At 46.4% G+C, this 25,670-nt stretch overlaps 2 protein-coding genes across 2 annotated transcripts in view; both read left to right on the top strand.

Annotated features, from left to right (window-relative positions):
- The window catches only part of LOC144102418 (sodium-coupled monocarboxylate transporter 2-like), a 639,582-nt gene that overhangs the window by 11,254 nt on the left and 602,658 nt on the right, over positions 1-25,670 (top strand). The window contains exons 3-6 of the mRNA XM_077635698.1: positions 17,422-17,473; positions 19,435-19,502; positions 20,537-20,694; positions 23,024-23,164. Coding sequence (XP_077491824.1) covers positions 17,422-17,473; positions 19,435-19,502; positions 20,537-20,694; positions 23,024-23,164 — 419 coding nt within the window. The remainder of the gene's footprint in view (positions 1-17,421; positions 17,474-19,434; positions 19,503-20,536; positions 20,695-23,023; positions 23,165-25,670) is intronic.
- LOC144101512 (uncharacterized) lies at positions 5,252-7,848 on the top strand. The gene is made up of 2 exons (XM_077634686.1): positions 5,252-6,366; positions 6,908-7,848. The coding sequence occupies exons 1-2, from the start codon at positions 6,267-6,269 to the stop codon at positions 7,846-7,848; spliced, it is 1,041 nt and encodes a 346-aa protein (XP_077490812.1). The 5' UTR covers positions 5,252-6,266.

Genomic DNA, 25,670 nt, shown 5'->3' on the forward strand with positions numbered 1-25,670 from the left:
ATTGCGGTGTGTGTAAACAACATAGTGAAATATAATCAACCCTTCAATGCCTCCCTGTTTGGCTCTCCTTCTCGACTCACAAGAAGCCTCACACATAGTAACTTTAATCTGCCTCCGAATAATAACATCTGCAGCGAAAGATTGGAGCAGTTTTCAGGAGCCAAGGTTTGCAAAACTTTCCGCCAGAAATAAAACAGTCCCATGAAACAAATAAAACATTAAGAATATATTTTATTAGCCTTATTTGACCTCTGCGGTAGTCGTTTTCGGTTTGTATTTCTTGTACAGTGTTTCTCTTGATAGATCATTACTCATTCTGCTGTAGAATGCACATTATTTTGTTTTCTTCTAACTGTATGCGGTAGTTTGGTCTTTCGCCGTTGATTCTGTGAGTTTCATTTTACACAAGTGCTGTGTTATTGCCATTATGTATTTTGTTTCTGAACCCCACACTAGCCTCTGGCTATAGGTTCAGTCAGTGTTTTGATAGTTTGTACGCCAAGATTATGAATAAATGAAAATGGAATACTAACATGTGAGCATTTCTGCGGAGCTTCGCTGTGTCAAAGTATCTGCAACCGCGTCACTTTTTTTTTCTGGGAGATGCAAATGCTGCTTATAGAGATCGTTTTTATTTTACTCTTGAGTCTTGGCGCGCGCAGTCTAAGGAGAAGAGCGGTACGAGCTTCGGTACAAGCCAGCTGTTGCATTACACTAGACTGTCGCTGCTTAGCGAAAGCCGCTACTCATTCGGGCATAAAAATCTTCCGGCAAGGTGCAGCCAGAAGCGTGCTTACGCGAGCTCAAAACCGAAGCGCCAAGAGCAGCTACTCGGCAGTGGCGTAAGCAGCTCGTCGCCTCGCCAAGTTTATGTGCGCCACAACGCTTGGTCTGGCAACACGTACCGCTGCGCCAGTTTCAGTGATAAATTTAGCGGGCGCGGTGGAGCAGCTCACACGAAACCTTCTGGACCTCGACGGTGCGCCAACTTTATCTGTGGCATAACGTTCGCCAGCGATGGCGTAGAGGCACGGAGCAAGACTATACAGGAGGTGAAACTCTCGTCTGCGCGAGCGAGCGCAGGCGACCAGATAAAGCCACAGTTGTATGCGCCGACGGGGGCGCATGCAGTGGCGGCGCCTTGCGGCGCCTCGTAGAAGCAGCAGGGAAAAAAAATGCAGCGACCGGGCAGGCGGCTCCGGCGACGCGCGCTCAAAGCAGACGACACGGGTGTTTGCTTCAGCGGGCACGCCGTGACGTTGTATTTCAGTAGTTTCTTTCCAGGCCGCCAGGCACCGCCAGCAGGATAGTGGCGCCGCGAGCTTGTGACCTTTTCTGGTCTTCGCAGACGGCGGAGTTTCCACTCCTTATAGTGTTCATCCGTGCGTAGAGGTAAGGCATCCTCGTCGCGTGCAAGAGGAGTGGGGTTTGAATCCCCAAGTCGAGCAACAAAAAAAACCTACGCGTGTCGATAGAAATCTACAACCAGGCCTGGGGTGCGGCCTGATATCGGGGACCAGACTCGCAGAAGAACTTGCTTTGGGGCTAGTTGGTTCATGATTGAAGTTCTGAAAGGCGCAAAAGACACACACAAAGGAAAAAAGGGGGATGTCACAAAGGGCGCCTACTACCAACTGAGTTTATTGCGGAAACACCCTCTTTTATAAGCCAAGACATATCAACCACGAACCAGAAGCAGGAAAACACATTCACGGTTTGAATTCACATTTCGAAACACCATCGGCAGAAAAGAAAAGCCACAAGAACAAACAAAAAACCCCTGAATCTAGAACTACACATGGCCGTCTAAGAAACCCAGCTCCTGGCGGCAGAGTTTAATCGATGAAGTGCTAATGCACGTGGACCCAGCTTTCTGCACTCTAAGAAAAAAAGGAGTGGTCTTAGTCCTTTGAGGGGGTAAATCCACTGACGCTGTGGCGACCCCCTTTTTGTGTAACGTTACACCTTCGTCGGGGGACTAAGTGCGCACAGTGTAATGTTTAGGCTGTTATCGGGGTAATGTTATTCCGTCTGGCCAAGTGTAAGTATAACCCTTTGATGACTAATGTTACCCCTCCTCAGAAAGACTAACGCTTAGGCCATGAAAGCGTAAACATATGCTTCACTTTCTGGTGCATGTTTGCGCCCACTCGGAATAAGCTTATGCTCAATCCCAGGGCGCAAACTTATACTCGCAAGGGCTACAGTTAATCCTGTCTAATGAGCTTACTACAACCCTCCTAAAGAGCAACTTTGCACCTTATCAATGGGCGTAACATTGCTCTGCAAGAGCATATGGGTTCCTCTTTTAGGTGCACCTTTACGCCATGTTAGGAAGGGTAACGTAAGCGTAAGCTTACGCTCGCAGGGGCTATAGTTACCTAATGAGTTTTTTACAACGCTTCTATGGTGCAACTTTGCACCACGTCAGTGGGCATAACATTGCTCTGAAAGTGTGTATGTTTTGCTCTTTTAGGTGCATCCTTACGTCTCTTTTGGACGGGTAACGTTACCGTCCAGAAGAATGTATCCCATATTACAGTGTATTGTTACAACTTCTCGAATGTAAGGCACAGGCACGTTCGCTGTGATACTAGGCATCCATTGTTATTAAAGTAAGATTGTTTTTGGGCTTGTAAAGAAAACCACTTCACTTTGTAGGTGTCGGTAATGGTGCATCTACTTCAATGTATTACACACATCGAAACCAAACGCAGCATTACAATACACCTAAAGAACAAAGCTGCTTGCTGAAAAGGCATGATAAGCACCTCACTGCCATCAAGTTCACAGATGTTTTTCTATTCCACATTCCTGGTTATGTTCGTGTTAGTGTGATAAGTTTGTGGCGTGCCGTGCTGCACTTAAGAGTACAGTTTAGGACTCCAGTGATTGCACACCAGTATGCACGAAAGGGTTTATTTCTTATTGAATTTAAAATGGCAGCATAACTCAGTAGTCTTCTGTCAACGTCATGATGGCATCCATTCTCCAAGCGGACCTGTGTGACAAAAAGAAATCCTTGAAACATGACGGGCAGTACACACATTTAACGCATAAATTGTAATTATGAGATCAAAATTTAATCTGCGACAATTTGGTCTGAAGCGCGAAGGCGTATGTGTGGTGTTTTCCAAGCGAGCATGCTGTACAGGCCAAGAAATAAGTAAAAGAATGAACAACACGAGAGCTGGATACCAAATCATGATACTGATTGAAGAACATGCATGCCCCACTAGCTAGACCGAACTAGAAGGCTCCTACATTTGGTGCTCAGTACACATATCTCACATGCAGTGGAAGTATAGAGCGCAGCTCCCACTTCCGTAAATGGCCTAGTTTTTTTTTTAATTACAGCGTTCTTTCGGCGTTGATTGAAAGGGGCCCGATTCTGCAGCTGAAATCTGCAAGACATAAGAAACCGTACCGCAGTATATTTGACGCTTGTAATATTATAAGCAGGGCGTCTTCACTCACCCCGTTGCTATCGTGCATGCAGTGGTGCTACCATTTAGTTAAGAGTCAGTGTATGACCATGGAATATTTTTTTTTACAAACAAAAATGACCTGAAGTGAGCTCTTGTTCAGCTGTTGTCCAGTTATGCTTTTGGCGATAGCTAGCAAAATTGTGGCTGAATTTTTGCCGCCTGCGCGCAACAAAAGCGTATGTGCACTGAGATAGTGCGTTTCTTTCTGCAACAACTTGCAATATTATATAAGTCAGCATCTTCAAAAGGATGTCTTCCGACCAAAAGTACTAGTTTACAGACAGCAGTCTCGCATTTTCAGAAAAAGGTTGGATTCCCCTTAATCTATTTCGGGACCGACTAAACCATCTCCCCTTTCGTGGCAAGAATAGGAAGTGATAACGAATACTGTGGTAAATGTCTCGAACCCAGAGGACACACTCACATTCTTCGAGCGAATGAAAACTCCGGATGGCCGCCCACTGCCTGCAGCAGAGTGTAGGCAGAAAAAGAAGATACCGTCCTTCGTCACAGAGCAGTGGGGAGTGGGTTGTTCCTTGTTCTGGCTAGGAGTGCGTGGGAGAGGAGGGAAGGGAAGGAAGTTAGCGCGACGGTGTTGTTTAGTAAAAAAGTTTTAGAAAGTTTAGCGTGAGGTAGCTCACTACTTCCGGCGCACAGGAACAAAGGCCCATTCCCTTCTATTTCCTGCCTAGCCTCTACTGCAGTGCTACCGAAGGTTGACTTCATGAATACAATTGTACTCTTGATGGCTCTCTCCAGGCCACTTTGAAGTAAACTGGCGACATTCCTGAGTTTACTCAGAAGAGGGAACTTCACTCTTTTCGTTTCCACAAAAAATGCGAGTGTCGTCCGGGAACGAGACCTTCTGGTTGGAAAATAAGCCTTGCGGAGAAGCTGACTTACACATTTCTGCAAATGGTCTATTTTGCAAGTTGTCAACTCTCGTGAGGATTAAGTGACTTGAAAAAGCGATAGAAAAACGTTTGCGGGTGAAGGTTAAGCAGGACCATAGCAGCATGGAGCTAATGCTCGAGTTCGGGGGAAAAAAAACAAGCCCTTTTTCTGCATTAAAAGGAAGAGAAAATCCTGACCGCGCCACTCAGCTGCGTCTGGAAAAAAGATGCCATATGGATTTGGGCCTCATCATAAAAAAAGTTTGTACTCCAGTTTAATCAATCTTTAAACTTCAACCACTCAGAGCAATCATCAAGGTTACGAAAGAAAGTAGGACTCACCCTCTGAAGCTCAAAGACCACATTAGCTGCACTCATGCTTGAGGTTGCATGCATTTTGCAACGTACACCCGCCGCCAAGAGTGCAAGAAAGGCGACTGTGTCGAAAACAGCCAATTGCTTCGTATCTAAAACTTAATACTGGAGATACAAGGGTGCATTGCACAATTTGGACCATGACAATTAATATCTATTCTAATATCCATGAACTGGCGAGGGCGAAATTCGGTTGTTTTACTAAAAGTGAACGTGAGCGTAAGTAATTGCCCACCACCACCCGCCCGCTACAAAATACAAGCAGATAAACATTAGACCGTACTTACCAGGACTGATATGGCGTCATCGCAAAGTTAGCCTGTTGGCAGGCTATCTAAACGCGTTATTCGCTCGGCGACTGCACACCACAGGTACAGATAGCTAGACAGGCACTGTCCAGAGACGCGAAGTGCAAACTGCGCCCTGCGGCAGCTTCCAGTACTAGGCAGTGCCACGACAGGTAGCGCTGTATTCGCGGAAGGACTAGGGTGCCTCGATGCGCGCCCGCTCTCCGCTGAGGGTGGAGCCACTCTTTGAAGGGGTCGCCGCCGCCAAAACCGGTTCTCGGGAGGCGCCGCTGCCATTTTCTTGCATTCCGCTCCCGCGTCCCGTCGACTGCCCACGCTAGACACGGAAAGCGGCATTCTTCACAGTCTTTTTGCAGAATGCCTGGGTGCTGCGTTCCCCAGTGCACTAACAGCGCTAAAAATGGCTGGAGAATGTTTTCGTTTCCTAGAGACAAAAAACGACGTCTTCTATGGACTGTGAAAGTGAAGCGGGACAAGTGGCAGCCGACGAACTACTCTTGCATATGCAGCGTAAGTACCCGACTTCTCAGCAGTGCTAAATTTATTTCGAGGCTCGTGTCAGCTTGTCTTTGAGTCTGTTTCTGATGACCATATTTACGATTTCGTGTTCCTGTCGGAGGCGTCATGTCATGCTTTTGCAGGTTTCTGATATTTGATCGCTGCAAACGGTCGTAGTCTCTTAGAGCTTGGGGGGCGATATGGAACCTCTGGCGCATTTACGTTTCCGTTCATTTCACGTGGCAATAAGGCTCAGCCTTCTAAAATTATTACGATCTTTGTCAGCCACGAATCTTGAGCAGCAGTGCATCACGCTTACTTCACAAAAAGCCCTCGCTGCCCGCTTAATTTTGGCAGGCGCATACCTGTATAGCAGTATGAAAAGGGAATCCCGGAGTGCAGAATAGCATGGGACGCGTTTTAGGCTTGTGTTTGTCCACATTGCATCAAATTCAGATCTTTTATACTTTTGTTCAGTGCGAAAATTGTTATTCATGACATTTATTCTAGCTTATATGTCATGGAAGTAGCGCATGGAAATAAAAAAAAACGGAGTAGTGTGAAGTACATCTCTATTTTGTAAATGTGTGCGGATGTGAGCCCATATGCGTGCCGGCGTGCGTTTGTTTGATTTTCTTGATTTATCGTAATTTAATCTTATTTTTCGGGGAATAAGGCATTTATATTAGCAAAAAAAATTTTTCATGCAGGCTCACTTTGAAGAATCATGTTTTGAGCAAAACCGGGCAGATGGATGGAAAAAGCTGAAACCTAATGCTGTACCAACGGTTTTCTCATTCAGGGGTAGGTATTTCCCGTTTGATTGCTGCCTGATTCTGTATAAGTGCATACATTCGTTACTAAAAAAAGTGGTGGCATTTGAGCCGCTTGCCCGGTATGGGTCACTTATTTCGCCTTTAACAGGTTATGTGTGCATGCATGCATGTCTTCTCGCACGCTCATCAAGAAGCCTCCCACTTATTCAATTCTACTGTCGATCGGCTCACGCAGCAGCCTTCATCTCAAACGCCCACTTAACCCATTCTTACTTGAAAAGGCAGAATCGGTCGCCTTCTCTAATTAGTACAAATGGAATTAACCAAGACGGCATTGTAATTAATACAGGGAGCGGGGAACAAGTGAAGTACTTATGTGCACCTTTTGGCCCCTACCCTTAGAATTTTTTGTGCAAAACTAAAGACTGAAAAATAAAATGCCGAGACGCTGGTCATGCCTTGTTTTCGCTTTGCTCTTTATCTTGATTTTCCATATCCCGTGATTCCCGCATTTTTCCTTTACATAGTGCTCAGTTTGATCATTGGTTTGTACATCCTCCTGCTTCCAGTTGCTCCAAGGAACCGAAAGCCACCTAGAGACAGAACGCAGCTTGTGCCCATATCCGCCAATGAAGAGGTGAACAACCCCGCTGAAGGACTTCACATCGCATCAGAGGCAGATTTGCTCCCCGATTCAACCGAAATGGTGTCCCGAGATACGTCATCGGTCAATCTCCAAGTCGACAGCTTAGATGTAGAATCTTCGAACGTCGGAAGTCCAAGCTCGACAGATGAAACACCTACAGCTAGTGGGACACAAACGGATTGTGCTGAGTTGAGAAAGCAGTTGGTAGACATGGAAAGGAAATACGCCACGCTTCAAGAACATCACACAATTGCTAACAAGACAATCCAAAAGCTCAAAAAGCAAGTTCAAAAGCATGAAAGCATGGCTGATAATTTCGCAAAAAATACACGGTTCTTGAATGCAGACCAAATTTCCGCTATTTCTAAAAATAGCACTCAGGGTCACACGTGGTCTGCGGAGACGGTTAAGCAAGGGTTGCAAATTAAGTTTGCTTGCGGAACGACAGGATATGAGACATTGAGGAAGTTGGGTTACCCTCTTCCGTCCAGCAGGACGTTGGCACGGAGGATCCAGGGACTGAGGTTCCTTCCAGGCATTCTTCAAGAAGTTTTTGATGTCATGAAGTGCAAGACTGACACAATGGAAAACGTGGAAAAAGACTGTGTGCTGTTTCTAGACGAGATGGAAATTGCTACAGCATTTGAACTGGATCGAGGTGAAGACGTTCTCCTTGGAAGTATAACACTTCCTTCGAAGCCAGAGGAGCCCGCCAATCACGCTTTGGTGTTCATGCTGGGAGGAATCAATCAGCGGTGGAAGCAGGTCATCGGCTATGAATTCACTGGCCAACACGTGGAAGGTGCCGTGCTTAAAGACTATGTACTCGACATCATTCGGCGCTGTGGCCAGATTTCCCTCTGAGTCCGTGCTGTCACATGTGACATGGGATCAGCAAATCGAGCGATGTGGCGAGAATTAGGATTTTCAAGCCACAGAAATTCTACCACAGTGTGCTCAATACCGCATCCATGCTTGGACGGGAAAGAGCTTTTTTTCACTGCTGATGCAGCACATGTGTTGAAGAACCTACGAGGGCAACTTTTAAGCTCGAAAGTGTTTGCACTGAGCGATGCCACCGTGCTCGACAACAACCTCCCGTCACCAAACGTGAAACTGGAGCACGTCCAGGCAGTGGTGGACTACGACGCAGAGAGGGAACTTAAAGTAGCCCCTGCCCTATCGGAAGTTCATGTCAGCTCCGGCCACTTTACAAAAATGAAGGTAGGAGTAGCTCTTCAATTCTTCAGAGAGGCGGCACCGGCTATCCGATTTTTGGTGAAAGAAGGGCTGCTTGACCCATCTGCCGAAACGACAGCATGGTTCTTCGATCTGGTGTCAAAGTGGTATGCCCTGATGTCATCACGCCATCCCACTTTAGCTTTAAGCCACCGAAATATGGAGAAATATTACGCTGCTCTGAAAACCTTGCGCCTTGCAGCAGAAACTATACAAGGGATGAATATGGGCGCCACCTCTCAGTGGAAACCATCCCAAGCTGGGCTGCTTATTTCCACGACAGTTGTCCTTCGCCTCCAAGAAGTTTTTCTGGGCAATGAACGCTACGAGTTTTTCTTAACAAGCAGGCTACTTCAAGACTGCCTCGAAAATCTTTTTTCAGTAGTACGCCTAAGGAAGCCAGTGCCGACGGCATATGATTTAAAATGTGCTCTGAGGCTTGTTAGTGTGAGCCAATTTCTACACACGCCACGAACAACAAGCTATGAGCTTGATGATCGAGAGTACCTCGTCGATCTCCTTTCTCAAGCAAAGAAGCAGCACTCAGAAAATTTGCCTGAAGAAATAGATGACTCTGAGATTTTGTTCATCGAAGAACTGACGTCAACGGAATGTTCCATTTTGTACTACCTGGGAGGGTTCATCCTGAAAAGCGTCTTAAAGTCTGTGTCTTGCTCCCAGTGCAAAGATGCTCTCATCGGAACAGCTTGTAATGAATATGCCTCTTTGACAATTCTGAAGAAGTATGTGAGGGATGGAGGAAACTTGATTTATCCTAGCAGTGAAGTGATGCGCACTCTCAAGAACTACGAGGAGTACTTCACAGGCGCTGCCGCGTGGTGCACTAACAAAATACACACGATGAAGTCCCCGCTGAAATCGCTCACTGAATACTTTGCAAAGATAGACCGACCATGCCTGAACACATGTGCAGATCACAAGGAAGCAATAGGAAAAATGCTGATAGCCGCCTACACAAGACTGCGGCTACGTATACATCTACGTCAGTACCCAGCCACACGTGCTGGTGGTCACGGAAGTAAAACTTGTGCTGGTGTTTCTCTTCCTTGATGACGCTGTAATAAGTGTGAACTTTTCGTGTGCATGCACATAAGCGTGAGAAAAATTAAAGCGTAAGACACACAAGTTGCATTACGCTTGCATTGAATCGTCTTTTGTAATCATTTTGTAGATATTGTACTTGTGCATTAAGGCATTAAATGATTGTTCTTGCGTGCGCCTAGGTTTTTATGTTTTGACTGCAAAATGTTTTTGCCACCATTGCATAATAGTGTAAGTTAACGTAAGTATGTCATGCGTTCGTACTTGAATATGCAGCTGTTCACTTGGCGCACTTCACCCTCTTTCCGCTATATCCACAAGTAAGCGCAATGATAGCAACTCCGTGGCGCCGGTATTCCAACGACGACGATCAGCTGCCCGCCGTGATCACCTATAGCAAAACAAAGAAAGATATCCGCTATACTTTCGCTAATCGTCTCGAAATAGCGAATGCATCACCGAATCTTTACTCTTACTTTTCATCTAAACTATAAAATGAATGATTTTCAAAAGTAAAGTCAAATTCAAGCTCCCAATGCAAGCGGGGCCACCTCTATCTAGGCGCGCCACGCAGCAAACGAGCGTCTCGCGACCAGCGGAAGCAAGAAAATGGCGGTCGCGCTAGCAGACGACGCGGTTGTCCTCACCCTAAGCGGAGAGCGGGCGCGCATCGAGGCACCCTAGGAAGGACGAATGAGCGAACCCACCCGTCCTCTGCACCCTTTCTTTCCCGCCCTTCACCCTTTCCTCTCTTTACCGGCAGATTTTTTCTTTTCCTCTTTTCGTTCCCCGCACCGGATTCCGCGTGTCCCCCGCGTGCGCTTTCTTGGTGGAGGGATTTAGCATACCGGAGACATACTACCGGTTTTAGGTACGCCTGTTGTGCACGTGCGGTGGCCCTACCCGGCCGTGTGCTTGCTTCTGCGCATATGTAAAAAAATTCCTTGGTTAACTGTCGGCATAAAAAGTCGCCTGTTTTCTTGACCGCTGAATTCTGAAAAAAGTGGGCGGTAGGAAATATGCGGAATGTACATATGTTCAATGTACCTTCCTGAGATTTTTTATTATTTTTTATTATTATTTTTTTTATGTTTTGTTGCCATGTATTGTTACAATAGGCATTTCTTCATTTAGTCGTGTCAAAACGACTGTTCTTCTGACATGCTTTTTGTTGTTAAATGTTTGTCAAGTGCCACCTGTCGTTTTCATATAGGGGGGCGGGGACCAGTCAAGCTGCGGTTGCAGCTTTTAGCCCCGTCTCCCTCCATCTTTTTTTGATGGAAAATAAAGTTTATCTTAAATCTCTCTGCGCTTCTAGCCTCTAAAATGGCAGCCACTATGAAGGTGGTGCAAGCGTGCTTTAATATAAGTTGTTTGAAATATTGCGTATAAGTTAGAAAATGAGCAAGTGCACGCACTTGTGCGGAAAAACCCTGTTTTCGGATTCTGTTCCTGCAAATTGACCATTTGCGGAGAAGTTTCTGCGCATGCGTGGTGAAGGCGCAGGCAGCGCCCTCTCTGGGCGGTTTGGTTTTTGGTTGGAAAACATGAGCCAGCCGTGCATTCCTGCGCTGTAGTGCGACGACTGATGTGAGCTGTAACTTCCACGTAACTGACATGTAACTGCAACGCGATTTATCTAAGCTAACCACGTGTTTTGCAACAGCGAGACTTGTACGTAATAAAGGCCGCGACGACATACAAGGCGCAAAAGACGAACCCGTTGATGGGGCCAGTAATGCGCACATCCAGCACGTTTCGAAACGGGTGTTGCTGCTTTATTTCGCGCTTACTGCCGAGTACACACTGCTCGGTCGTTCTAGAAGAGTTTTGCCACCGACGCAGGAAAACCGAATGATATATGCTAGTATGAACATTCACCATTAATGCTACAATGTGCTTCCTGAACAGCGGGAGCACGGCCGAGCGCAGCCTCGCGGATATCCGCGCATTCTAACGCTCCCGCGGCCCGTTAGCACGCAAAGCAACGCTCTGCCGTATCAGCACGAGCCGGGATTGAGTTAGTACAACGGGTCCTTTAATAATCAGCTAAGTGTGCCCTGAGGCAAAAGGTGTTGTGTTAAGTTAGCAGAAACTCCGGCCCTATCAAGGAAGCGCAAACGTAAACATCTGTGGGCATTAGGAAAGTGCATCCCATTATACTGTCACACTCGCCCGCGCATAGGCGCACATTCACGCACATTTTCACTTGGTCATTCGGCGCTCCGTTGAGGTAGCAGAGTGCAGGTATTGCCACACATGGTCGTTTTTCAGGCTACAACGCGAAAATAATCCGCTACACCCTGTTTCTAAAAACGGAAATGGGATGTTCTCCTCTTCCATCATACTCTTTCGTTAGCTGACACACGTTTCCGGCCAATAAACAACACTAAAACAACAAAACAAGCGCACGTGAGCTGCTGAACGCTGCCTTGCGCATGCTTGCTCGAGAGCCCCTTTCCAACCAAAGGTACCGGCGGAGCTTCTCTGTTTGCACGACAGGCGGCGCTCGCTTTTCCGCAAATGGTCAATTCTTACATGTGCGACAAATTGCTACTACTATTGCTAGAATGAAAAGTTGACAAAGCTCCGTTATATATCATTCTTCAACACCTTACGGAAAATAAGTAACCGAGTACAATTGAAATGACTCCCTCAGAAATTTATATGAATACCGGGGTGAATTACAGCCTCAGGAAAGTAACGTAACAATTACAGAAAACTAGGCTGTTACTCTTCCGTTACTTTCCTCCCAACATGTATAGTTCCATGACACAAATTTACTCAGACTGCAGTGAACTGCAGCAGCTTGCTTGATGATTTGTTCTTTTAATAAACTGCACATCTCCAACCAAAATTTTAAGTTTAACCCAACGTTTCCAGGCTGACTCGGCTCCTTCATCAGGGGTGACTGAGGGCGGTAGCTAGCGTCTTTTAAGTATGGAGGGGAGGAGGGGGTCAAAGGAATGACAGCTGTGATGCGAAAGGCATGGTGGAGAAAGAGAGGGTGTTAAGGCTGTTAGTCACGTTGTCGCACTGTGGGAAGGCGGTCAATGGCGACTTTTTTTTTTGAGTTGAAGAGCGAAGTCCCTGGGCATATACTGGGGGCAGGTTTGCTTTTGGGCGGTTGATGTTGTTCGTGGTGGTTTGAATGTGTGAGGATTCCAGAAGGAGCCTTTTGTGGTAATTTGTTTCGGTTCCCAGGATGCGGGTTTCTTCGAAGTTGATTCTATGGTCGGAGTCCTCGGAATGTTCCAACCAAAAATTAAAATTTTTGTTTGGAGATGTGCAGTTTATTACAAGTCTTCAAACCCAACCAGACAGGCAATTCTGTCAAAATGTTTAGTTTTCAATGATTTGTTCTACGCTGTTAATTTCCGAGGGCAATTCTTTTTCGAAGCTGTGGTCAAAAACGTTCCTACGTTTACTCGCGAAGCGATCAGCGGCTGCACTGATCACTTTTAGAACAACTTGAGTCTATTTTGGGAGTAATGAGAGGTAAGCTGCGGCGCCATCTGACAAGACCGGGGGAGGGGGGGGGGGCTACAGAGCGGTCACGTGATACCTCTCGGGAGGAGAACTCCCATAGAAGACGGCGTTGACCCGGTTGTGGTGCGGACATGATCGTGCGCGATGCTTCTCGGCAACCGGTCTGTTGTCGCTCGGTCACAAAGAAAACTGCTTGTCGTCAGGAAAGCTTTACCTTTGGTTCCAGCTTTTTTTTTTTGAAAAAAGGAACTGATTACCTGTAATCAACTACAGTAAAAGTAATTGAATTGCCTGGAACTTTGCCGTTTGAAAAAAAAGTAATAAAAATCACAAAATTGCAAGAAAGTGCAACTGATTACAAGTAATCAATTACGTGTAATGCGCTACGTACAACTCTGGTGCTAGATATCAAAATCAAGCAAGTGTCTGCTAGTAGTTGTCACAGGAGAGCAAATCAAGCCAATGTATACTAAAAATACAGGTACTAGTTTACTCATATTTACGAAGCCTTAGGCGAACACACACATATATAATCGATATAATGTGCATGTAGAGATGGTCCACAAGATGTTGGACACAGATTTGTGCTCTGACCTGAACGTAGTGAAATTTGCTCAGACAAAAAGCATACTTAAAGAAAAGTTTCACAACGCTCTGGCAGTGTTCACACGTGTGTCTAGGATTCACGCTCACTTGCGCTCGCATTAGCAAATCAGTCGAAAAGCTTCTAATGCGGGATCACTTCAAACCCTTGAGTGTACTCCTGTGAGCAGGAAGTCAGCGCTGTGCATAGACAGCAAGGACAGCACGGCGAGGGGTTAGCGTGGCTTCCGAGCTGCGCATCCGCTGCTCTATCCCGCCTTCAGTTAGTCATCCGCCGGGTCACTGAACGTAGACCCTGGATGTAAGAGGGGACAAGTATTGCTAGGGAGTGTTATCATTGCCCCGCGTCAGAATCATGATTCAAGTAAGAGCTTTTTGCGCAGGAGCACAATAGCGCTCCGCGTCGTACATCGGCGAGACGAGGAGCTTCGCCGAAAGAATGAAGCAGCACAAAGCGGATTAAAAATCTGGAGAAGCGGACTCGCGACAAAAAAACTTTTTGGACTAACTGCTGCAGTGACACGTGGCCAAAGGCGCCTTCTTTCTTCCCTTTCCTGCCCAGACCTTGCTACAGGAATTTGCGAGTGTGCCATGAGAAATGTGAGCTATAACAAAGTTTGAGCACTCTTTTATTGATTACACCATAATTATTTATGACAAGCACGTTTTCTGCTTTCTGTTTTTCTCTTGGCGTATAGCATTCAAATTCATTTTCAAATTTAATGGAGAAATAAACAAAAATTAAATTGTCAGGGAGGAGGAGAAAGCGTCAAAGGACCCAAGACTCCTTCCCACAAATCAGTAGGTTCACCTGCCTATGCGCCACTCAGCATTTCCCTATTTCTTTCTGCTCCTTTGTAAAAGATTACCTTGGGCTCACCCCCAGCCCTGTTAACGGCAAGGCTGTCAAGGGCAAATTGCATTTGCATTATTACCCGTAACATACAATGAAGTATTATGTAAACCACGAATGTCCTACAGACGAGCGTGGGCTTATGGTGCAAGTGTAATCATGACACTAAATCAGGGCCCGCCGATCTTGCCATTACGTGCAGCTGAGCGCGAGGAGGAAATATGCACTGCTTGAAACGGACACAGATTAAATGCGCATAGAACGTGAGCGTTGGAACTGATCGCCGCATCATGTGAAATTAAAGCATGGAATGTTTTTAGTGGTACTAGAAACAGTCTATATGGAAAAAAGATGTAAGCATTTGAATTCCGTTTTGAGCGTAGACTGCTAAGCTTAATCTTTTTAATTGATGTATTTGCCACACAAGAGAAATCGACCTTTACAGAAATTCTTTCCCGCTCCTCTATGAAGTCGGCACGCGCGTCGAGGCACTTCACACAAAATTCTCCACGAGCGCCCCATCGCGGCATGCGAGCAAAGTATAATCACCCCGCTGTTTTGGGGGCAAGAAAGGACGCGCAGTTACCAACACTGGTAGAGAGCGCAAGTAGGGTGTAAGTTTTCTAAAAGGGGGTAAGTGATCAGTAGCGTGCTTTTAACGGGTGCAAAGTTATTCCTAGGGTCCTCTAAAGGGGGTAAAAGTCCTTTTTACCCCTTTCTCACACCCTTTTTTCTTAGAGTGTGTATATGATAGGCTTCGATAATCTCTCTTTCAAATCGCTGCCTGCCTCTGCCGATAAACGTTGCCTGTTCCAACACCGGTCCGCAATCTCTGCATTCCCTACAGTGATCCGGCAGGTTGCCCCTGTCATTGTTTTTAATTGTTCTTCTGTGCTCGCTAGCTCTCTCGTTGAAACACCGGACAGACTGGCCGATGTAAGCAGATCCACAGCTGAGCGGTGTGCGATATATGACTTCGGACTTGCAATCGGTGAACCGTATCTGATGTTTGATAACGCATTTTCGGGGTCGTCTGTTCATCATGGAGCAAATTTTTGCAAGCTTGCATGGGGCTGAAAACAACACATTTACACCATATCGACCCCCTACCTTCTTGATGTTGTGCGCTATCTTATGCATGTACGGTATTACCACCGTAGGCCTCTTGTCTTTCTGCTTGCTTTGCGTATCACAGCTAGAATGTGACCTTGATTCTTTGTAGCAGAGATTCACATATCGCTGTTATCATCAGATACGGGTAGCCAGTGCTACCCAATCTCAGCAGCTGCTTGTCGAAGCCGGCCTGCTCACAATGATCGCAGGATTTCGAGAGAGCTGCGTGTAGGCAAGTGATGGAGATGCTGCGTTAAAGAAAAGCCTCATGCCGTTCAGCAGTGCCCACTCCAAACTGGTTAAACGCAGCATCGCCATCACGTGCCTACACGCAGCTGTCTCGAAATCTTGCGATAATTGTGTGCAGGCCGGCTTCGACAAGCAGCTGCTGATTCTGGGTAGCGCTGGCTACCCGTATCTGATGTTAACAGCGATATGTGAATCTCTGCTACAAAGAACCAAGGTCACTTCTAGCGGTGATACGCAAAGCAAGCAGAAAGACAAGAGGCCTACGGTGGTAATACTGTACATGCATAAGATAGCGCACAACATCAAGAAGGTAGGGGGTCGATATGGTGTAAATGTGTTGTTCTCAGCACCATGCAAGCTTGCAAAAATTTGCTCCATGATGAACAGACGACCCCGAAAATGCGTTATCAAACATCAGATACGGTTCACCGATTGCAAGTCCGAAGTCATATATCGCATACCGCTCAGCTGTGGATCTGCTTACATCGGCCAGACTGGCCGGTGTTTCAACGAGAGAGCTAGCGAGCACAGAAGAACAATTAAAAACAATGACAGGGGCAACCTGCCGGATCACTGTAGGGAATGCAGAGATTGCGGACCGGTGTTGGAACAGGCAACGTTTATCGGCAGAGGCAGGGAGCGACTTGAAAGAGAGATTATCGAAGCCTATCATATACAGAAAGCTGAGTCCACGTGCATTAGCACTTCGTCGATTAAACTCTGCCGCCAGGAGCTGGGATTCTTAGACGGCCATGTGTAGTTCTAGATTCAGGGGTTTTTGGTTTGTTCTTGTGGCTTTTCTTTTCTGCCGATGGTGTTTCAAAATGTGAATTCAAACCATGATTATGTGTTTTCCTGCTTCCGGTTCGTGGTTGATATGTCTTGGCTTATAAAAGAGGGTGTTTCCGCAATAAACTCAGTTGGTAGTAGGCGCTCTTTGTGTCATCCCCCTTTTTTCCTGTGTGTGTGTCTTTTGCGCCTTTCAGAAATTCGACCAGACTCGGGGACTCCGGGCGGGAGAATCTCGGGGTCTTCGTCACAACCTAGTATATGAATAAACCAATTGCTACAGCAAAGAGTTAATTGGAAAGATATGATAGAAGAATTTGTCCTGCAGTGAGCGCAGTCAGGCTGATGATGATGATGTAACGTTTGGGCCACTGCCGCCGTGCTGGCAACTGCAGAGTTCCACCGCTAAATTTAACGGGTGCCGAGGTGTCATTGGGGACCTTGTGGGCGCTCCGCGAATGAAGGGCGCAATTCAAATTCAAGCGACGAGACATGAAACAACATGACTAATCCATTCGTATTCTTGCTTGGAGAATGCGTGTGGTCATGCTAGGTCGTTCTTAGCGAGTCTGGAGAGGCCCTTGTGTTATCTTCAAACCAGGCTAGGCATCGCCTAGACGTCCCCTATTTTTATGATATAATCCCTGGCCGCCAGTTTCCGTTTGTTGCATATTATAACCAGCAGGGGGCCACGGTCGTCTCTACCTCAGCGCCACCACAATGGTATAAATAGCCTGTCCAGGTAGGGGGCGCGTTCTTCATGTTCTATGTGTGTACCGACAAGCCGTCGGCAATAACCCTGTTCCCACCGGCCGTCTCGACTCTAACACCGTTCAAACAACATCCTTTCGCACGTCCTCAAGATTGTGCTTCCAACCGCAGATCGGAGGAGCTAAAAGCATATTGGGAGACGCGAACATGCCACCGAGTCCTGCCTTCACGTGACGTTATATTTCTAAGCGTAGCACTGTAAATTTGTGCAGCGTTCTTTCATATGCTTTCATTTGCCTATACAACTGTCTTTTCTTTGTTGCCTGCAGCAAAGCGTGGCAGCTATCTCCATTTTCGTTGCATCCCTCACACTTGTCACAGGTACAGTATGGCATGCCGTATTATTTTCATCCCTACTCGCGTCACAATGCGACCGAATGCCAACTTTTCCTTGCTAAATACGCAGGAACAATTAAATCATCTCATCATGAACTCACAACTACGGATTACGATTAGACTTGTCATCTACATAAAACCTAAAATATCGTGATCTGAGCTAGCTTTATAATATTTTTTTAATTAACCACTTAATTGAATGACAGTTCATGAAATGTCATGAACCATTCCTTCGCAAAAAGTGCCGTAACCATACCCTGAGAAATTCCGCTGCCGAAATCTTCAAGTATGAAGACGCGATTGCAAAAAAAGATTACAGATCTGACCGACGACCAGCTGGAGGGAAAAAAATAAAAGTTTAACTCATTGCTACCGATAACTTTCTGCTGAACCTTCTGCAAGGCTGACAATTGGAGAAGGCCTGCCATTCTCGTTAATGGCATATTAACGCTACGCTTATCTATTTCACTCGCGACTGTATAGCATCAAGCAATTATTCATACCGTAAGTAGGCACACCACATGGAACCTAATTTGCGCTTTATACCAAGCCTGATTTCGAACCCTCTAACCTGTTTAGTTTAAAAGTTGTGGCATATGTTTTATTACTACGTAGCTGCGCAGTTATTTTATTGAATGTATCCAACTCTTTATTGGATAGTACTGCGGTTTGCTCTTCGTATTGACTGCAGCACTTGCCAGTGTCGCTTCACAGTTCCTGCACGTCTTGCAGACGGCGAAAGTGCACTAGCCGTTCTAGTTAAATAGTCACGCCACAACGGAGTGAACAAGGATCTTTAAAGGACAAACTCATTAATGATGTGTCTAAATATAATACACCGTCTGCATAGAACTTCTGAGTTCACGCACAATGCGAATGACTGTGTGGCTTCACTGTCAAACTTGGAGTATCTAAAAATTGCCTAGAGCGAAAGCTGGTCGAGCTGGAATGCCGAGAGGACAAGGTTTCTTATTTGACTTGGCTAGTGTTGGGCCGAAAGCGTTCATTCCGCCTAGGATTCGGTAGCTGCGCCGCAAGGGTCTCCTCTGCGCGAAGATTAAATTATTCCCATACTGCGTTTTTCACCCCTTGAACCAATTGTTATGCAAGTGAATTTTCGGTGTTCGGCTTGTATGGAAACTTTCAGGTGATTCCGTCGAGGTTTGCCTCGTGAAGAGTCGTAATGTTATGGCTGAATCCACACTGACGCGGGTTCGATCACGGCCGGGGCAGTGGCACTTGGATGGAGGCGAAATGCTAGAGGCCCGTGTACTTTGCGATGTCAGTGCACGTTAAAGAACCCCGGGTGGTCGAAATTTCCGGAGCACTCCACTACGGCGTCCCTCATAGCCTGAGTCGCTTTGGGACGTTAAACCGCCATAGGCCAAACCGTAGTTCATGCCCACCAATACTCGCACCAAATAAGAAACGTCATCTTCCCAGCATTTCTGCGCTTCTCCATGATATGGAAGAAACGGAGCAGCCAACTTTCTTTCTAGGTAATACTCAGAAACTCTGTGCTGTCTACAACACTCCGGAGGATTACGAGGCTTCGGGTGATTAACACGTCAGAAAATAGAAAAGCCTTGTCAGTGAGAAGCTGTTTAGGCATGGCTAAGACATTCTGGATAGCGGGACTGCATCTTCGCGGAACGCCACGAAAGGTGCAGTATAGCTCGAACCTGATCGTGAATGTTATTCGCGGAAACCAGCAGTATCAAAGAGCCATACCCCGCCTAACTCATGCCGCGAGAACACGAAACAATGAGAGGACTGCGCGCTGGCGGCGAAAAATACCTTACAGTGTTCAAAATAAAACTTTAAAACTGATAACAATGTTTATAACATCAAATCAATGAGGCTATCACGAGAAAAAAACCGCGTGCATGCCGGCTTCATACCTGCAGCTTCTAATGAGTCTTCGATTGTCTTTTTTTATTTTTCAGTCTTCAAAGCTTCCTTGTTCTGGAGCAACATTGCCATAGGGTTATCAGGGACGCTCTACACTGTACTGGTAGGTAGTGTTTGTGGCGATGTATTTGATATGATGTTTTCATTGTTATGAGTTACTTCACATTATTTTATGATGGAAGTGGTTACACGCCGCAAGCTTACTGTATCTGTCATTACTGTCATCTCTAAGACTACGATCTTTGAGTCAAATGTAACTCTATTTAACAGCTTTTTTCTTCTATGTCTATAAAACATTGAACATGCCGCTTCGGAACATGACCCGCGTGCATTATAACAGCAAAAAAACAAGAGAATAAATTTTTGCAGGGGGATCTAATATATATTGTTTGTTTCGGGAGAGTGTTACTTCGTACAGGTCGAAAATTCATTGAAGGTAACGAAAAGAATGGAATGGCTGCTACAGCATCACGCACTGTGCCTGATGTCAAGAAGCAAACTGCTTCTGTTCGAATGGGGCTCACGTTTATTTGAACAAAAAACTATTAATTCGAACAAGGAACATTATCCGGGATATACAACGTCGCCACCATCGGTGTCAAAGTAATGTGGCGTCATAACAACTATCTAGTTTACCATCGACTGAGACCATATTTCGCTAACATGTCTCGGCCGTCAAAGATATTTAGGTTACTCTACAGAATACGGGCCCCACATAAAGTCACAAAATAATCCAAGTAGCCGTTGTAGAGCAGACCTGCCCTTTCCTCAAAAAGGGGCCCGGCTAATGGTCTGAGAGCTTTTTCTTTGTTATCGCTATGCCTAACTATCATCAACAACTTTCCTTGCGTAAAAGTTTTTAACTGATTTCAACTTCTCGAAAAACATTTTGAACAACTTACTACACTGACTGATTAATGCGCAGCATAGCCTATATAATATTATTATCAAAAACTTCCCGATTTTCCCATGCCAGCTCCGTGTAATCACCGTTGCGAAAAAGATTCGCTCTCTGTTGTGTTTCACGTACTACCCGCTAGAAGGCAAGTCGTGCGAAGTTCTTAACTAATCACGATCCTGCTTGTCTGTTATAGTATAACAGTTCAAAGTATACTAACTATTACATTTGTTTCACAGGGAGGACTACGAGGTGTGGTGTGGACGGACTGCATGCAGTTCCTCGTCATACTGATCGCTCCGACCACGTTTGTTGCCAAGGTTCTTGTGGACTCATTTTCTTCCAACTCCACCGTGCAGCCACTGGGTGACCTGAATATCAAAGAGTACATTGGAGAGTAAGTATTTATATTAGACACGGTTCAGATTCCGAAAGCACCGAATTCACATTGCAATGTGTCCTTTCAGTTTTCCTAAGAGTCGTTACGCCCTGCGCATACTGTGCGTTTTTACCGAAAGGCTTTCTTGAATCATGACTGGCGTGGACAGAAGTTGCAGACGGAAGTTGTCCGCGCGAACTGTCAATCATAAGTTGCGCGGTAAATAAAACAAAAATGTAAAAGTTGATTAAGCAGCAGTTCCTAAGCAACGTATATGTAATGAACAATCTGGTCATTAAAAGCTTAAATAAATAGTAAAAACCGAAAATATAAATTAAAAATAAAAACTAAAATTAAAATAAACAGCAAGAGAGAGAGAACTTCAATTTGCACCCGTCAAAATGACGGGGGAGAAGGCTATAGCCTAAACCCCCCTTCATTCCCCCAACCGTCGGCCGGAATCCCTTGGGACTCGGCGGCGGTCAGGGCGAGCCCGATGACTTTGCGTTGTTCTTCTGCTTCGTGGTTGAGCAATAAGGTCTCCCAGGATCGTACATTTCTATTCGGGTCGTTATAAAAAGGGCAGGTCCAGATCATGTGGACTAGATCTGCAATGCTATTGCAGTGCGTACATCTAGGATTAAGGACTTCTGGATGCCATTATGGATTAAAGGAATTCTGGATTCCCAGCGGTAACCGGCTGGAAACACGTTCAGGTTAGAAGCCTCAAACCCAAAATCCACCGAGAACAACAGCTTGCAGAATTTCTTTCACAACAGCGTTCCGAGAAAAATAGCTGCAAATAATTCTAGATAATTATACTGTTAAAAAATGACATCAGGCTTCAGAAACAGAGCATGACATATTTGTTTGAAGTAAAAGGTTAAATAACTAGCAGTGATCGGTGTTGTACCTCAACTCCTCATCGGCTATATTCCTATGGCATGTATGTCAAGCAGGTCATACGTGAAAGCTTCATTTATTGTTTTTTTTTTGGGGGGGGGGAGGGGGGAGGGGGGGCGCAAGAGGCCTCAACTTTTACGCTGCAACAGGCGTTTTCGAATTGCGACGTCTCTACACTCCACTTGTGCGCAAGCTGTCATAGAATTTTTGTAACTATGGCGACTATGTTTCTTTCGTTGTTAAAAAAAAATCAGTCGTAGTGACATTAGCGTTATTAAGGCAAGCATAGAAATACTTCCGACCTGTATATACGATTTCAAAAACTCATGTGACAAGAGAGCCTCTGCAGTCATCAGCAGCATTTATCAATCAATTTTTTTTGTTGTGAAAATAAATAAGAAAATACAGTATTGTATTCCCGCCAAGATGTCTGAATTTCGCCACATAAATCTTTAATGCCCGCCGCGGTGGCTCAGTGGTTAGGGCCCACGTCTACTGAGCCGGAGTACCCGTGTTCGAACCCGGCCGCGGCGGCCGCGTTTCGATAGAGGGGACACTCAAAAAACGGCCGTGTGCTGTGCGGTGTCGGTGCAAGTTAAAGATCCCCCGGTGGTCGAAATTATTCCGGAGCCCTCCACTACGGCACCTCTTTTTTCCTTTCTCCTTTCACTCCATGCTTTATCCCTTCCCTTACGGCGTGGTTCGGGTGTCCACCAACGTATGTGAGACAGTTACTGCGACATTTCCTTTCCTCAAAAACCTGTTTTCAGAAAGTAATTTTTAAATCTGTGAGTGTAAAAGAAAATCTGAATAACTTGGCATGCAATGACTACCAGCGAGAATGTTTTAACGCGATAGCGTTAAGAGTCCCGTTCACTGGAAAAAGCGGTGGCGTCACGCGGCATCTGGCAGCGAAAGCCACGTCACACGCGACGTCACGTAACACACGTCGTTCTGTAGAATTGAAGTGATTACAAAACGACGTGCAATGCAATTAAAGCTCGCTGCAATGGTGTAATTTCATAGAGAGAATAATTTATCTTTAAAGAAAATTTGTAACAATTTTATTCTGTATTACAAACTGCAATCCTTTGATTCCGAGTCAGACGCGCTGCCCTGAGGCCACACAAGCACGCTTGTACGGTTGGGGTACAAGCGTGCTTGTGTGGGTTCAAGCGTGGTTAATGTTTATGTTTTGTGGTCTTTCACGTAAAGTGGTCTCTTTGAGGTCCGGATTCGAATTACCAAATTTAACAACTTTGTTGACAAGTCTTTGCAAGATTTATAAGATTAGAGATGTCAAAAATTAATTTCAGAATAATACCAATTTGTGCATCTCATGGGGTTGTTATTCGGCATTCTAATGTTTAGTACAGACAATCAAATGAAACACTAGAATGTCGCAAAATGGTGCCATTTCAATTTTTCCTATTAACCCTCGCAGTCTCAGCTTCGACTTGACAAGTGACGAAAATGTTTGGGCCTGTTTATGGGGATCATCGGCATTATCAATATACCGGATGTGCCTGGACCAAATGGTCGTCCAGAGACTCCTGGCATCTCGGACTCTGAAGGATGCCCAAAGGTGCTTAGCAGATGTTGATCTTTTTATTTGTCTGTTTTCTGGGTTACTTGCGGAGAAGGCAAGCTGAGACACGACAATGCCTATTTCGGACACTTCCTTATTAGGCAGCGTTGATAAGCGGAGGTAAGTTGACTCGGAGTGGGAAAGGATCTCCCAGAAACCACTCCAGTAGCTTGACGCTTCCAAACACTTAAAGCGAAATCACATGACGAAATTCGGCAGTGGAGTTGTATTGCTGAAATTTGGGCGCGAAGAAAATTGCGCAAGGTTTTCGAGGGATAGTTGAATCTGATTACGTGAAGAGAGAAGGAGGACGGAGCTGTGCTGACGTGTCTCGCATGGGCTCCCACCTCGAAGCCACTTTTCGGCAGAAAGAGTCAGCCTTCGGGCTCGAATATTTTGGACGACATCCGGGCCATTGTCCAGTGCCTGCTGCAGCCGGATTTTGCCAATCTACGGACACCTAGGCATATTGCCGGCTGACTGCCGGCCTAGCCATCGAGCTCGACCTAGCTCGTCACCTCTCCGCCGGGAACTGAGCGCCCAGGGACCCGCACAGATGGAGTACGCCGTCGAAGGCGAGAAAATATCACCGTCGGAGCTCGAGGCCGGAAAATGGGAAACCATTCTTCGTTACCGCGACCGACAACGAGGCCTGAAGAATAAAGGGCCCGCATCAACCGACGACGAGCCTGCGCAGGGGCACGGCCAAGGCAAGTCTAATTCCAATTTTCCATCGCGAAAGAACGGGAAGAAGCTACTTGCACTCAGCAAGAAAGCCCTTCTCCCGCGCTTACCGACCGATGACTACAAAATCGTCTGCCGACCACAAGGTTGGAATCTGAGGGACTTTGCGCCCGGACTACTACTCTTCTGCGCCTGCGAGGTGGCCAGGCTGCCGTATGATACGGTGAAGAATGAAGACATTATCAGAGTCAATACTGCCAACAACACCTTTACGCTATGCACGCCCGATCGTCAACGGGCGACTGCATACGCCAATATTGAAAAACTGAACCTCCAAGGTCAAACCTACAACGTAACGTCGTACGTGGCGGCGCAAGAAGACTCGGTAAAAGGGGTCATTTACAACGCCTACGCGGGAGACTCGCCCGAAGCGGTTCGGCAAGGCTTCGGAAACCGACACGAAGGAATAGAAGTTGTGGATGCCCGAAGGATCGGGAAATCCAGAACAATACAAATCACCTTTTTTGGAAAGAAGCTACCCAGCCAAGTAATCTGTCAGTGCGGCGTCTTTCGGGTCCACCCCTTCAGGGAGCAACATGAGGTATGCTACAACTGCAGGAGAGTAGGACACCGGGCCGATGTCTGCTACAAACCTACAACGAACCTTTGCCGCCGCTGCGGAGAAAATCACTCCCCTCCACCTGAGGGAGAACAGCCAACCTGCCAACCATATGCATCGTCTGCAACGGGGGCCACAACACAGGCAGCCGGAACTGCAAATTCCGGCTGATCAACAAGAACAAACAAGGAACGCCCCATGGCAACCAGACACCCAAGCAAGGGGACAACGACTCATCACTACACGGACACCAGTCTAGGCCCAGGAAGAAGGAACACGGTGCTACCGGAAAAGGAGGAAGCCACAGCCAGAACAACTCCAGCTCCTTCCCGCCCCTGGGGAACCCTGCAGGGAACGACAAGAGAAGCTCAAGCCGCGGACGCAGCGATAGCCGCTCCAATAAAAAGGTGAGCTGGCCAGCAGAGGCCTCCCAATCTATTGACGGTCGAGAAGAGGAGTTTCAGATCCAACTACAATCCCGAGACAGAGAAATTGCCAGCCTTAAAAAAGAGTTGGCTGACATTAAACGCCTGTTACAAGCGCATCAGGTACAGAATGCCACTGCGGCTAGAATGCCACCCACCGCGTCCCAGGATTCGACCAATAATGCGATGGAAACAGACGCTATTTGCCACACTCCCTCCAACGCGTCCCAGTCTTCAGCCCATAACGCGACGGACACAGACGCCAGAATAGCAATTAAAAGACCGCATCCTACAAAAGAAGGCGGGGAATCCAAAAGAAAGGCCGAGGCTTCGGAAGCCGACACGCCGCAGCCGTCGAAAGCGCCTACCAAACTCAGGGCAGACATCAATACTCTGTCAGAGAGAACTAGCGCTATATCAACAGAACAAGCAACCTTCCAAGGCCTCGTTACTACCAAATTTGCAGAGATAGATATTCGCTTTGCAACACTAGAGGGACAGGTATCTCAAATAGCCACCTGCATGCAGCAAATAATGGATAGGCTTAACTATCGAGGCCCGCCTACCCCCCACCTTGGATCTGTCCACGACGCCACAACCATCTATAACCCAACATGGCACCACGCCAAAAATTTGAAATTTGGCAATGGAACTGCAGAGGCTTCCGCCGCAAGCGGGCCCACTTGCAGCTACACATCCAACAAGCACCGTCTGTTCCAACCCCAGACGTGATTGCATTGCAAGAAGCTAGCGGCAGGGCTACACTGCCAGGCTA

This window comes from Amblyomma americanum, chromosome 8, assembly GCF_052857255.1.
Source record: "Amblyomma americanum isolate KBUSLIRL-KWMA chromosome 8, ASM5285725v1, whole genome shotgun sequence".
Classification (NCBI taxonomy): domain Eukaryota; kingdom Metazoa; phylum Arthropoda; class Arachnida; order Ixodida; family Ixodidae; genus Amblyomma; species Amblyomma americanum.